The 12,224-nt window shown below is 43.6% G+C and overlaps 1 protein-coding gene across 1 annotated transcript; it reads right to left on the bottom strand.

Annotated features, from left to right (window-relative positions):
- Positions 1-218: 218 nt before the first annotated feature.
- On the bottom strand, positions 219-11,627 carry SNIP1 (Smad nuclear interacting protein 1). Its single transcript, XM_036119068.2, has 4 exons — positions 11,313-11,627; positions 9,964-10,066; positions 2,291-2,889; positions 219-1,692 (listed from the first exon to the last, which is right to left on the bottom strand). Exons 1-4 carry the CDS (start codon positions 11,537-11,539, stop codon positions 1,428-1,430), a joined length of 1,194 nt encoding a protein of 397 aa, XP_035974961.1. The 5' UTR covers positions 11,540-11,627; the 3' UTR covers positions 219-1,427.
- Positions 11,628-12,224: the final 597 nt, after the last annotated feature.

Here is a 12,224-nt window from a genome sequence, read left to right as displayed (position 1 = left end):
CTGCTGCTTCCATAGGACCAGCACTCACTTGCTGATGTGTGAAGGTCTGGCTTCCAGAGCTGCTGCTGGCCCCAACTTCCCTATTTCCTGGTCTCGCCCCAGCACACCCTCTGCAACTACCTATGTTTACCTCAAAAATACTGATACAAAGATTCCTGTAGCTGCAAATGGACCTATAAACACAAGGTCCTCTGCCAAGAAAAGATAACCCTTTGAAATGGGGCTATATTTACAAATTTTATTATTTTTTATCCCAAAAATACATACAAATGAAAACCTGCTATTCAAATGCAGGGAGGCCTTCGCCTATTTACATCACAAAACATTCTCATATGAAAATCAGTATGCAGCTCTTTCACTCACACTTTTATACACACACACACACACACACAACACACACACACACACAGTATATGTAAGTAGTTATGACTTTGCTACTTACACATATTCCTCTGTGGAAAATTAGGAAACAGGGCAACTCCCTTGCTTTCCGGCCTTGGGAAAGTAAATACAACCTCTATGAACATTTTTTTAAAAAGATGAAATGTGTCAACTATACAACCTCCTTTACACATATACATACATTGTTAGAATAAAGCAAGGACCGTGCTACATAAATGACACTGTTTTGCAAAGAAGGAAAGAGATAACATTTGAATAAAAATGCAAAGTTGAACAGATATGATGATCAAAATTGTTATGTACATGCTCTATGGAGAAATCAGAATTCTCTCACAGGAAACCGATCCATGACCCATTTTAGCCTCTCATGACGTTATATCAGCACCCACTGGCGGTAGCCAGGATCTTCCTGTACAGTTGTAGGCTTCAGCAGATTCCATAAAGCATCTGTTTAAGTCCAACAGTTAATAATGAGGTCATGTGGTAAATTCCCACCCCCCAAAAATGAAGTGCAAAATCAACTTCTGTGACTCAAGAGCTCAACCAGGTCAAAGCTTTGGTATATAATGGAGGCTGTTTTGGTGACAACCAAAGCTTAGTAAGATTCTCTGTTCAGGGGTTTGCCCCAAAAACAAAAACAAACCCAGTCCACAAAGCTTAACAACTATATAAATAAAGTAACTGTACAAAGAGAACAAGCCACAATTCCCCTTGAACCAAGGGTTTGTAGTTTCCTAGGCAGCAGTTCTGAAAGCACCAACTAAAGCCACGATGCTTCTACTGAAACACGATGTGTTGGGTGAGACTGTTTTGAAAACAAATGCCCACAGGCAAGGGGCTGATGTGCCACAGAAAAAAGTTCAACCAAACAGAAGTCAGTTTTCTTATACCATAACAGAAGGTGGTCAGCAACAGAGGAAAGACTTAAGGCATTAAGAGGCATTACAGAGAGAACCATGGTGCTCTCTGACTCAATCCCAAAACCTTTAAAGAAAGGTCTTTCCAGAGTTTGAGCTGTTAGTTTGCTAGCTGTCAGATACTTCCTCCTCCTCCTCGTCATCCTCATCTTCTTTCCTGTCTACTTCAGAGGTGTCGGAGGACTCGTGAAGCAGGACATACTCTCTGCTGCTGAACCCAAATTTAAGTACATCCTTTTCCTTTAGTTCATAGTATCTCTGTGGCTCGATGCGCTTGTTGTTCAAGAACGTTCCATTGCCTGAGCCAAGGTCAATGATGTAGGGCCTCACCCTTCGGCCAACTGTCCCATCAGCACGGGTATATTCCACAAGCCTAGCAGAGATAAAAGAGAGAAACTTGTGAGCAAAATCCCACCTCAGACCATCCAGCATTTTGCCTACACGATGTAAATTACCTGGCTTGAACACAGTTCAAGTCCAAACTCTAGGAAATCAAGGGGAAGGTATGGCCTTTGATCTGGAAATTGGGAGCAAGTTAAATATACTTAATAGAAAAGGCGAGAACTGGTTGCTGAGGGAGTAGGGGAGGGAAATTCGTGGTAGATTAAAAATTTTAAATCAGAATCCAAGAACTCTTGCCATGATTAAGAAAATACGTTTTGTGTTGTTTATAATCAAGATAAACCTATATTTCAACATATTTTAGCTCCTGTCCCAACGGGAATAAAGTAGTGGATTTTGATGTCAGAGTCAAGGCAGGATTCAAAATCTGGATCTCTGACACCAAATGTGATCCTTTTAAACACATGTAAGTGATTATTCAAAGAGTGGTTAGATTCATAATCCTAAAACGAAGATTAGATCTGAGGAGTATGGGATTCTTCTGCATACACGTGTACACAAATGTTAGTAATCCTGAGACTCTCAGCTTCTACACGCACTTCTGGTTCTTCCTGCAAACGCACACTCACCGATACTGAAAGACCGCGTGTTGTTTTGAGCAGGAGGGATGATCAATTGGGATGTCCGCTATGCGGCGGTGCCGGCCCAGGAGGTAGGCGCTCTGCCGATGGATGTACATGACAGGAAGCACCTCGTCATTTTTAAAGGGGTAGAGGCGCCATCGTTTTTTGGGGATACGTGCTTCTGGGGGCTCACTATACTTAATGACGACACCCCGGAAGGTGTTGGTGTCCTCAAGAAGTGCCCCAGAGAGTTCAAAGCTTGGCTTTTCTTTAGCGGGTGCCTCTTTGTCTTTACTGTTGCCACCAGGTCGGGGAACCAACTCCTGAGACTCATTACCACCAGCACTAACTTCGTTCTTCTGGCGATTCTCCCGTCTTCGGGCGTTGTAAAACTCCCGCTCTGCGTCCTGAACCTGTAGATTCTGAATGTCTCGGTCCCGTCCCTGAGCCTGCCCACTCCCAGGCCTCTCATTAGAGCTTCTCCTCTGGTGGGAATGGCCCCTGTGTCTGTCGTGGTCACTGTTTCTAGCTCGCCTGTGTTCCTGGCCCGATGATTCCCGGTGCTGCCGTTCCTCCCGTCCTCTCCGGGGATGATCCTCACGTTCCTGAAATTCAAAGAGATCCAGTAAATGAAAGGCAGTCCACATTCTGTGAACAAGATGCATTCAAAAAGCCATTTGTGATTTGGACTTTGGCATTCAGAGCAAAATGTCCCACAGAAACAAGGTTAGCAGTCGTGGTTGTATTCCCTTGCAAGGCTACACAAACTATTTTCACACTGTCACCCGACTACAGTTCTAACGCTGCAAGTCCAGGTTCAGAGCCCTAGAAACTTGAGGAGCTATAGGCACACTCATTGGGAAGCATATACAGAAAACAGAACTAACAGAGCTAAGTAGTCATGTACAAGATAAACATGTAAAGAAAAAAAACTAGTTTTCTCTTACATCAAAAATGAAAATGTAATAATTTTAAAAGATCTCATTTCAACAGTAACAAAAATTGTTCAATACCAAGGAAGACACTTAAGAAGTATGTAAGACATGTAAGAAACCTGTAAAAATTTATTGATACTTTTTTAAAGATCTGAAAAAAATTAATAAACATATCATGGTTTCTTGGAAAAGACTCAGTATTGAAAATCAGCCTTGTAGAAACTGCAACACATAACATCTATTAATATACCAATAAGAAAATAAATCAGTAAGAAAGACAATTCAACAGAAAAAAAATGGGCAAAGGATATTAATAATTTTCCTAGGAAATAAGTATCTAATGAACACATGAATATAATAAACTTATCCTTACTAATAACCAAAACATCAGAGTTCAAGAGGGAGTCTTGCACGTTATGAGCAAGGCTACCCCACCTGGAAAAGATAAAGAGGAAATCCTGAGCACTGAAATCTCACTGCCTCCCCTGCTCCCAAGGCTTTCTCCCTGCTACACACAGGGGTCAAGTACAGGCCTGCTTGCTCAGAGCAGGACTCAGTTTTTCTAGACTTCCTAGCCTCCAAAGACAAGCATCAAGAGGGAGGCTCAGACCCCCATCCCTCCTACCTTAAGATACTCACAAGCTTGCCAACACCACCTACCAAACTAATCTCATTATGCCCTTTATCCCTCATTAAATGAGTCACTAAAAGAAGCCACAGACTCTAGGTCATCACCCCCACCTCCCTTGTATTCTAATCCCCGTAAGACTGTACATCCACTATTCCAATGACCAATTATTTTCAGTCCTCATTTTAAAGAGGCATAGACCGTGGCTCCTAGGTGGCTCAGTCAGTTAAGCGTCCAACTCTTGATTTCAGCTCAGGTCATGATCTCAGGGTCGTGAGATTGAGCCCCATATCGGGCTCCATGCTCAGTGGGAAGTCTGCTGGAGATTCTCTCTCCCTCTGCCCCTGCCCCACCCCATCGCACAGGGTAAGTAAATAAAGATGGGTAGACCAGCCAAAATTAGTAAAAACTGTGGAAAAGGATATGACTAATCATATAACCAAATAACACAAAATAACTAAGATTTCAATTACTGGTAAGTAGGATAATATATATTACATGGTTCCTTTTTAAAAATTTTTTAAAAAGATTTTATTTATTTGAGAGAGAGAGAGAGAAAGCATGAGCAGCGGGAGGGGCAGAGGGAGAAGCAGGCTCCCTGCTGAGCAGACAGCCCATTGCAGGGCTTGATCCCAGGACCCTGGGATCATAACCCAAGCCGAAGGCAGAGGCTTAACCAACTGAGCCATCCAGGCGCCCCATGGTTCCTTTTTTGAATTAAAAACTTTGCATGGAAAACACACAGAGATGCATACTAAAACAAAGGAAAAAAGGAGAACATAAGTATAATAGAGTCTTGAAGTATAAATATCAAGTTATTAGAATGGTTGCCTCTGGGGACTTCGGTGATTTTTTGGGGGGGGGAGCCTGCAATTTGGGGGATAATGGGAGAAGTAAACATACACTACATATCCCATACTCTCACTTTTTACTTTATATGCTTCTGCGTTATTACAATGAGCACGCAATCAATAAATTTATTTTTTAAATTGTGGTTCAGGTGTAGAGAAGAGAATGCCTGCAAGCACAAGTGATGCTTAAGTCAGAGGCTGCGTGCATTCCTCCTTAGGATTAACCCATGTGAAAGTCGGGCGCCTGGGTGGCTCAGTTGGTTAAGCGACTGCCTTCGGCTCAGGTCATGATCCTGGAGTCCCTGGATCGAGTCCCGCATCGGGCTCCCTGCTCGGCAGGGAGCCTGCTTCTCCCTCTGACCCTCCCCCCCTCTCATGTGCTCTCTCTCTCATTCTGTCTCAAATAAATAAAAAAAAAAAATCTTTAAAAAAAAAAAAAAAAAAAAAAAAAGAAAGTCACTTAGTGTCAACCGCCAGTCAAGCCCTTTTGCTTGAGAGCCATTTCCAAGTTTCCAGCTGATTAACACACAGAAATTAGCTTTTAAGGAGATAATTTGAGGTAAGGAGGGAAGTTAACATAGATAAGCAAATGAAGATACATCAAAACAGCAATAAGCACAGAAAAGTTCCATTTTAGGGACGCCTGGGTGGCTCAGTCGGTTAGGTATCTGCCTTGGGCTCAGGTCATGATCCCAGGGTCCTGGAATGGAGTCCCGCATTGGGCTCTTTATTCAGCAGAGAGCCTGCTTCTCCCTCTGCCTGCTGCTCCCCCTGCTTGTGCTCACTCTGCAATTCTCTCTCTCTCTGACAAATACATAAATAACATCTCTAAAAAAAAAGAAAGAAAGAAAAGAAAAGCTCCATTCTAAAAGTCCCAGGATTTATTGTAAAACGTTCATTTAGAAACCACAAGTAAAGAGCTGCCAGTTGTACACTGGAAAAAAACAAAAACCAAAAAAACGAAAAAAACCACAAGTGGATGACAGGCCTCATCTGGGTGGTGTGGTTCTGGGAGCTGCATTCTGAGATAGCTAAAGCAGTACCTGATCAATTCACACTGCACACCACCCAGGCTGTCTGGCTTTATATCTTTAAGATACTAAAAAGCTGGCCCACAGTCTCTCAAAATAACAGGAAAATCCATTTTCTTTTTTTAAGATTTTATTTATTTATTTCACAGAGAGACACAGCGAGAGAGGGAACACAAGCAGGGGGAGTGGGAGAGGGAGAAGCAGGCTTCCCGCCAAGCAGGGAGCCCAATGTGGGGCTCGATCCCAGGACCCTGGGATCATGACCTGAGCCAAAGGCAGACGCTTAACGACTGAGCCACCCAGGCACCCCGGAAAATCCATTTTCTTTTTTCTTTTTTTTAAAATATTTTATTTATTTATTTGAGAGAGAGAGAGACAGCGAGAGAGGGAACACAAGCAGGGGGAGTGGAGGAGGGAGAAGCAGGCTTCCCACCGAGCAGGGAGCCCGATGTGGGGCTCGATCCCAGGACCCTGGGATCATGACCTGAGCCAAAGGCAGACGCTTAACGACTGAGCCACCCAGGCGCCCTGGAATATCCATTTTCTTTTTTCTTTTTTTTTTTTAATATTTTATTTATTTATTTGACAGAGAGAGAGAGAGACAGCGAGAGAGGGAACACAAGGAGGCGGAGCGGAGGAGGGAGAAGCAGGCTTCCCGCCGAGCAGGGAGCCCGATGTGGGGCTCGATCCCAGGACCCCGGGATCATGACCTGAGCCGAAGGCAGACGCTCAACAACTGAGCCACCCAGGCGCCCCAAAAATCCATTTTCTTAATGTCTATCTGCACACTGTAACACAGAGTTTCTTTAAAAAGATTGAATGCTTGTCTCTCAAGATAAGGGGCAAAGCAAGGGTATCTGCTCTCACTACTCTCATTCAACACAGTGCTGGAAGTCCTAGTTAGTACAATAAAGCAAGACAAGGAAATACAATGCATAGAGATTGTAAAGAAAGAAATAAAACTGTCCCTATGTGAAGATATGACTGTCTATGTAAAAAAAATCCCAAGAATCTACAAAAAACCCTCCTGGACTAAATAAGTTGAGTTCAATGAGGTCACAGGATATAAGAAAAACACAGAAAAATCAATTATACTTCTATAGATTAGCAACGAACATGTGGACCAAAATTTAAAGTATCACTTATAATCATTCCCCCAAAGAAAAAACTTTGTGTAAATCTAATAAAACATATATAGAACTTAAGTGCTAAAAACTACAAACGCTGAAGAAAAAAAATCAAAGATCTAAATAAATGACTTATACAGTGTTCATGGATTGGAAGATTTGATATGATAAAAAGCCAATTTTTGGGGCGCTTATGTGGCTCAGTCGGTTAAGCGTCTGCCTTCGGCTCAGGTCATGATCCCAGCGTCCTGGGATCGAGCCCGGCATCGGGCTCCCTGCTCAGTGGCGAGCCTGCTTCTCCCTCTCAATCTGCCTGCCGCTCCCCGTGCTTGTGCACGCACGCTGTCTCACTCTATCTCTGTCAAATAAATAAATTCTTTGGGGCGTCTGGGTGGCTCAGTCGTTAAGCGTCTGCCTTCGGCTCAGGTCATGGTCCCAGGGTTCTGGGATCGAGCCCCGCATCGGGCTCCCTGCTCCGCGGGAAGCCTGCTTCTCCCTCTCCCACTCCCCCTGCTTGTGTTCCCTCTCTCGCTGTGTCTCTCTGTCAAATAAATAAAATCTTCAAATAAATAAATAAATAAATACATTCATTCATTCATTCTTTAACAACAAGAACAAAAAAGCCAATTCTCTGAAATACAGCTTCCTGCAATTTCTACCCAAATTCTAGCAAGATTTTTTTTTATATAGACAAGATTGTTCTAAAATGTATATGGAAAGGCAAAGGAACTAGTATAGCTAAACAATTTTTAAGAAGAAAAGGAGAAGAACTCGTCCACCCAATTTCAAGACTTACTATATAGCGACAGTAATCAAGACTGTGTGGTACTGGCAGAATGACAGAGATCAATGGAACAAAATAGAGAAGCAGAAATAAACCCACACACATATTCCCAACTGATTTTTGATGAAGAAGCAAAAGCAATTCAAGGGAAGAAAGACAGCCTTTTCAAAAAATGGTGCCACAGCAAGTGAACATTCATAGGCAAAAAAAATGAACCTTAACCCAAGGCTCACGCCTTATATCAAAACAAACTCAAAATAAATCATGGACTTAAATGTAAAACCTTGAGGAAAAAACATACCTTCGGGATCTAGAGTTAGGCAAAAAGTTCTTAGACATGACACCAAAAGCACAATCCATAAAAAGCAAAGTGGAGGGACACCTGGGTGGCTCAGTCACTTAAGCCTCTGCCTTCAGCTCAGGTCATGATCCCAGAGTCCTGGGATTGAGCCCAATGGGCTCCTTGCTCAGCAGGAAGCCTGCTTCTCCCTCTGCCTGTCGTTCTCCCTGCTTGTGCACATGCTCTCTCTGACAAATAAATAAATAAAATCTTTTAAAAATAATGAAAAAAACTTAAAAAAAAGGAAAAATTGATAAACTGGACTTCATGACAATTTAACATTTTTACTCTGAGAAAACCCCTGCTGAGTGAAGAAAAAGACAAACTACAAATTGGAGAGAACTATTTGCAAACCATGTACCCAAAATGGTCTAGTAACATAGAACTCTACAAACAGAACAGTTAAGAAAGCAAAAAAATCCAAGTAGAAAATAGGCAAGAGATTATGAAGCGATATTTCACCTGAGAGGATATACAGAGGGCAAGTAAGCAGATGAGAAAAAGCTCAAAGGGAAATGCAAATTAAAATCACAATGAGAGGTAAAATCACAATGAGATGGGCACCTGGCTGGCTCAGCTGGTAGAGCATGGGACTTTAGATCTCAGGGTTGTGAGTTCAAGCCCCACGATGTGTGTGGAACCTACTTAAAATTAAAAATAAAAAGTAAATAAAATCACAGTATCACTACACATCTATTGGAATGGCTGAAACAAAAAATAACATCAATACCAAATGCTGATGAGGATGCAGAAAAACTGCATCATGCACAATACAGGTGGGAATGTAAAATGGTAGAGTCACTGTTAAGGACTGAATCGTGTCCCCCCCAAATTCATATGTCGAGGTTTCCCAACCACCGTTCTCAGAATGTAACCATTTTTGTGGGGTTTTTTGCTTTTGCTTTTGTTTTTTATTGAGATAAGGTCTTTAAAGACGTGATTAAGTTAAGATGACAGCAAATCCCTAATCCAGTATGACTGGTGTCCTTATATGAAGAGGAAGAGACACCAAGGATATAAGCCCACAGAGGAATGGCCACGTGAGGACACAGACAAGAAGGTAGCATGTGCAAGCCAAGGAAAGAGGCCTCAGAAGAAACAAAACCTGCTGACACCCTGATCTTGGACTTTAGCCTCCAGAGTTGTGAGAAAATTAATTTCCGTTGTTTAAGGTATCCAGTCTGTGGTACTTTGTTATGGAAGCCCTAGCAAACTAACATAGCCACTCAGTTTGGCGTGCAATTACCATACAATCTAACAATTGCACTCCTGGGCATTCATCCCAGAAAAATGAAGAGGTGTTCACACAAAAACCTGTACACAAATGTTACATAGCAACCTTATATATAACAGCCAAAAAATGGAAACAACCCAGATGTTCTTTAATGGGCAAATGGTTAAATCCACAAAACTGAGTATCACTCAGCAATAAAAAGGAATGAGCTACTGACAGATACAACAACCTGAGTGAATCTCCAAAGAACTGCACTGAGCGAAAAAAGCCAATCCCTAAAGGTTACATGTATGATTCCATTTACATAACGTTCTTGAAGTGACAACATTATAGAGATAGAGAACAGATTAGAAGTTGCCAGGACTTGAGGGGTAAGGGTGGGAGAGAAGTGGGTAAGACTACACAAGGGCAGCATGATGGATCCTTGTGGTGATGGAAATGTTCTGTATCTTGACTATAGCGATGTCAGTATTCTCCCTGTGATATTGTACTGGAATTCTGTAAGATGTTACCAGTGGGAAAAATAGAGTAAAGAGTATACCTCTGTATTTTTTTTTAACCACGGAATGTAAATCAACAATTACCTCAAAATAAAAAAAGTTTAACAAAACAAGCAGGAAAAAAAAAAAAAACCCAGTTTCTAGAAAAACCCATTGCAGATACAGGTAAACACATATGATTATGTATTTGTTATGACGGGAAGAGGTTCTAGATTTGGACCTGGTATCCAAACATCTCAATCCACTTACCTGTTTCACTTTGACTGTTGAGTGGTGAGGACTTCGGCTTCTCTTACTCCGAGGAGACTTGCTTCTTCTCCCTGAGGACTTGTTTTTCTTTTTGGCTGGGGACCTTTTCAGAGCATGGTACACACAGGGTTTTATCTCAATTTCCCTTCCCCCATATAAATTCACTTCAAGTATCAGGCTTACCTACTAACACAAACAGCACATTTGTGAAGGGCTCTGCTTTTCATATTAATGGAGGCGGGAGCTTCACTCTCCGGCCCTGACGTCTTCCTTGCGTTCCAGACCCACATACATGGCTGCCTACTGAACCTTCTCACAGAGCGTAACTCTCGCTTCCCAACCCCTCAAAACCCTTTCCTCCCACAGTCTCTGCCATCTCAGTAGCTGGTACCACCATCCACCCTGTTCCTCAAGACAAAAACCTAGAAAACACCCTTGACTGTTTTTTCTCTCACCACCAATAGCTCCCCACTCCCACCCGCCACAACCACATCAATCCATCAGGGAGTCCTCTGGCTCTATCTCCTCCCTCTCCCACCTCACTCCTACCACTGTCCTTGATCAATAGACAATTGTCCCCCCTATTTCTAGAACAATCACATTAATTCTGCTTCAGGTTCTTTGCACGCATTGTTTCCTCAGCCTGGATCTTTACGAGGCTAGATTATTCTTATAATTCGGGTCTCAACTCAAATGGCACCTTTTCAGAGAAGGCCTTCTCTCACTTCCCTTCAAACTCTATCACACTCCTGTTTTAACCTCTTCTTTAATCTAATACTTGTTACTAACTGAAACTATTTTATCTGCTTGTTATTTTGTCTCAAGGCGAGAGCACATCAATTTCGCCAGGGCGAAGACAATCTATCTTGTTCACCCTTGAGGCCCCTGTACCTAGGGCAGTCTTTAGCATGCAGTAAAACTATGCTGAAGGAATAAATTAACGCGTCCAGCTTTCTTCCAAATCCCTACCAGGTAGATCGCCTAGGCTCTCAACGTGGAAACCTTTTGGGGCAGATAATTAGAAAGTCAACGCCAGCACTCCATTTGCAGGCAGATGGGGAAATCCTTTTATTTCAACTCGATCAGTGCTATCTGCTGGGCCCTACTCGGCCAAGAGCTGGGCACAGAGATGAAGAGGCGGGATCCTACCCATTAGGCATCAGGCGCTTAACGCAAGTGACAGGTACCAGAGTAAACATTCTTCAGCACAAGCACCACCGGCTCACTTCCACCACCTTAAGATTAAATCCAAGCTGCAGCGCGCAGCATTCAAGGTGTGCTTCTGACGCTAGCCCTGTCTTTTCTCGAAGAGCCAGACCCAAGTCCATCCCGGGCGCCTTTCCACTTACCGGCTACCTCCTCGGGCTCGGTTCCCGCGGTGACCAGGGCGGCCCGGCTCGCCGGCCGGAGGGGACGCGCTACCGCCGGAGGAATCTGGGCGGCGGTGGGCGGGAGGCGCGGCTTCCGGGCTGAGGCGCTCCTGCTTCACCTTCACCACCACCGCCGCCGCCACCACGTCCCCGTCGCGGTGCCTCCGCCGGCTCCCCCGCTCCCGCTCGCTCTTTACCTCCTTCATGCTGAGATACGAGCCGAGCTAAGGAAAAAAGAGACCCGTTGCGCTCCTCTCGCTGAGGGAAATGACGGACTTGACCCCTGGACTTCCGCTTCCGGGTGCGCGCTCTCCCAGAAACCCTAGAGGGGGAGCTAAGCACGTGACTACGACCCTGCAGCGGGCGGGGCTGTCAGGACCGGCTCGGGTGGCGGGAGTTTTAAGTGTCAAAAAGGAACTTCTGGGAAAAAGCTCCCCTCGAGGCTGTTTGTTGCCGCATTATTAGTAATTACTAAATACGGAGACAATCTGAATGCCCAGCAGTAGGAAACTGTTTAGGCAACTGATGAATGGTCTGTCGCCATTCGTAACGCTGTTTATAAGCTCTGTGACAGATGGAGGAATCCCTGATTTGTTCAAGGAAAGAAGCGGGATAAATAATGGTGCGCAAACTGTGATTACATTTAGGTTTGGAAATAGGAAGTTAAGGAGAGAGGGAAAAGCAATCACAGATAGTAGCCCATGGGCAAGTCATTAGTATGCCCCCCTCTCTTCTTGAACTTTGTTATGCTGTCATTTCAACATTTAACTAAAAACACTTTTTTTTTTAAGATTTTATTTATTTATTTGACAGAGAGAGAGACAGCGAGAGAGGGAACACAAGCAGGGGGAGTGGGTGAGGGAGAAGCAGGCCTCCTGCCGAGCAGGGAGC

The sequence above is a fragment of the Halichoerus grypus genome, chromosome 5 (assembly GCF_964656455.1).
Source record: "Halichoerus grypus chromosome 5, mHalGry1.hap1.1, whole genome shotgun sequence".
NCBI lineage: Eukaryota > Metazoa > Chordata > Mammalia > Carnivora > Phocidae > Halichoerus > Halichoerus grypus.
Note: the sequence above shows the minus strand (reverse complement) of the source record. Positions and strands in the feature narration are given on the sequence as shown.

What these genes read in the sequence shown, in the direction of transcription:
- SNIP1 (XM_036119068.2), bottom strand. Translation starts at nt 11,539, where the DNA reads ATGAAGGAGGTAAAGAGCGAGCGGGAGCGGGGGAGCCGGCGGAGGCAC. An exon ending in CGAGCCCGAGGAGGTAGCCG is followed by an intron (nt 10,067 to 11,312) that starts GTAAGTGGAAAG and finishes TGCTCTGAAAAG; the next exon opens with GTCCCCAGCCAAAAAGAAAA. An exon ending in CACGCGGTCTTTCAGTATCG is followed by an intron (nt 1,693 to 2,290) that starts GTGAGTGTGCGT and finishes TATCTCTGCTAG; the next exon opens with GCTTGTGGAATATACCCGTG.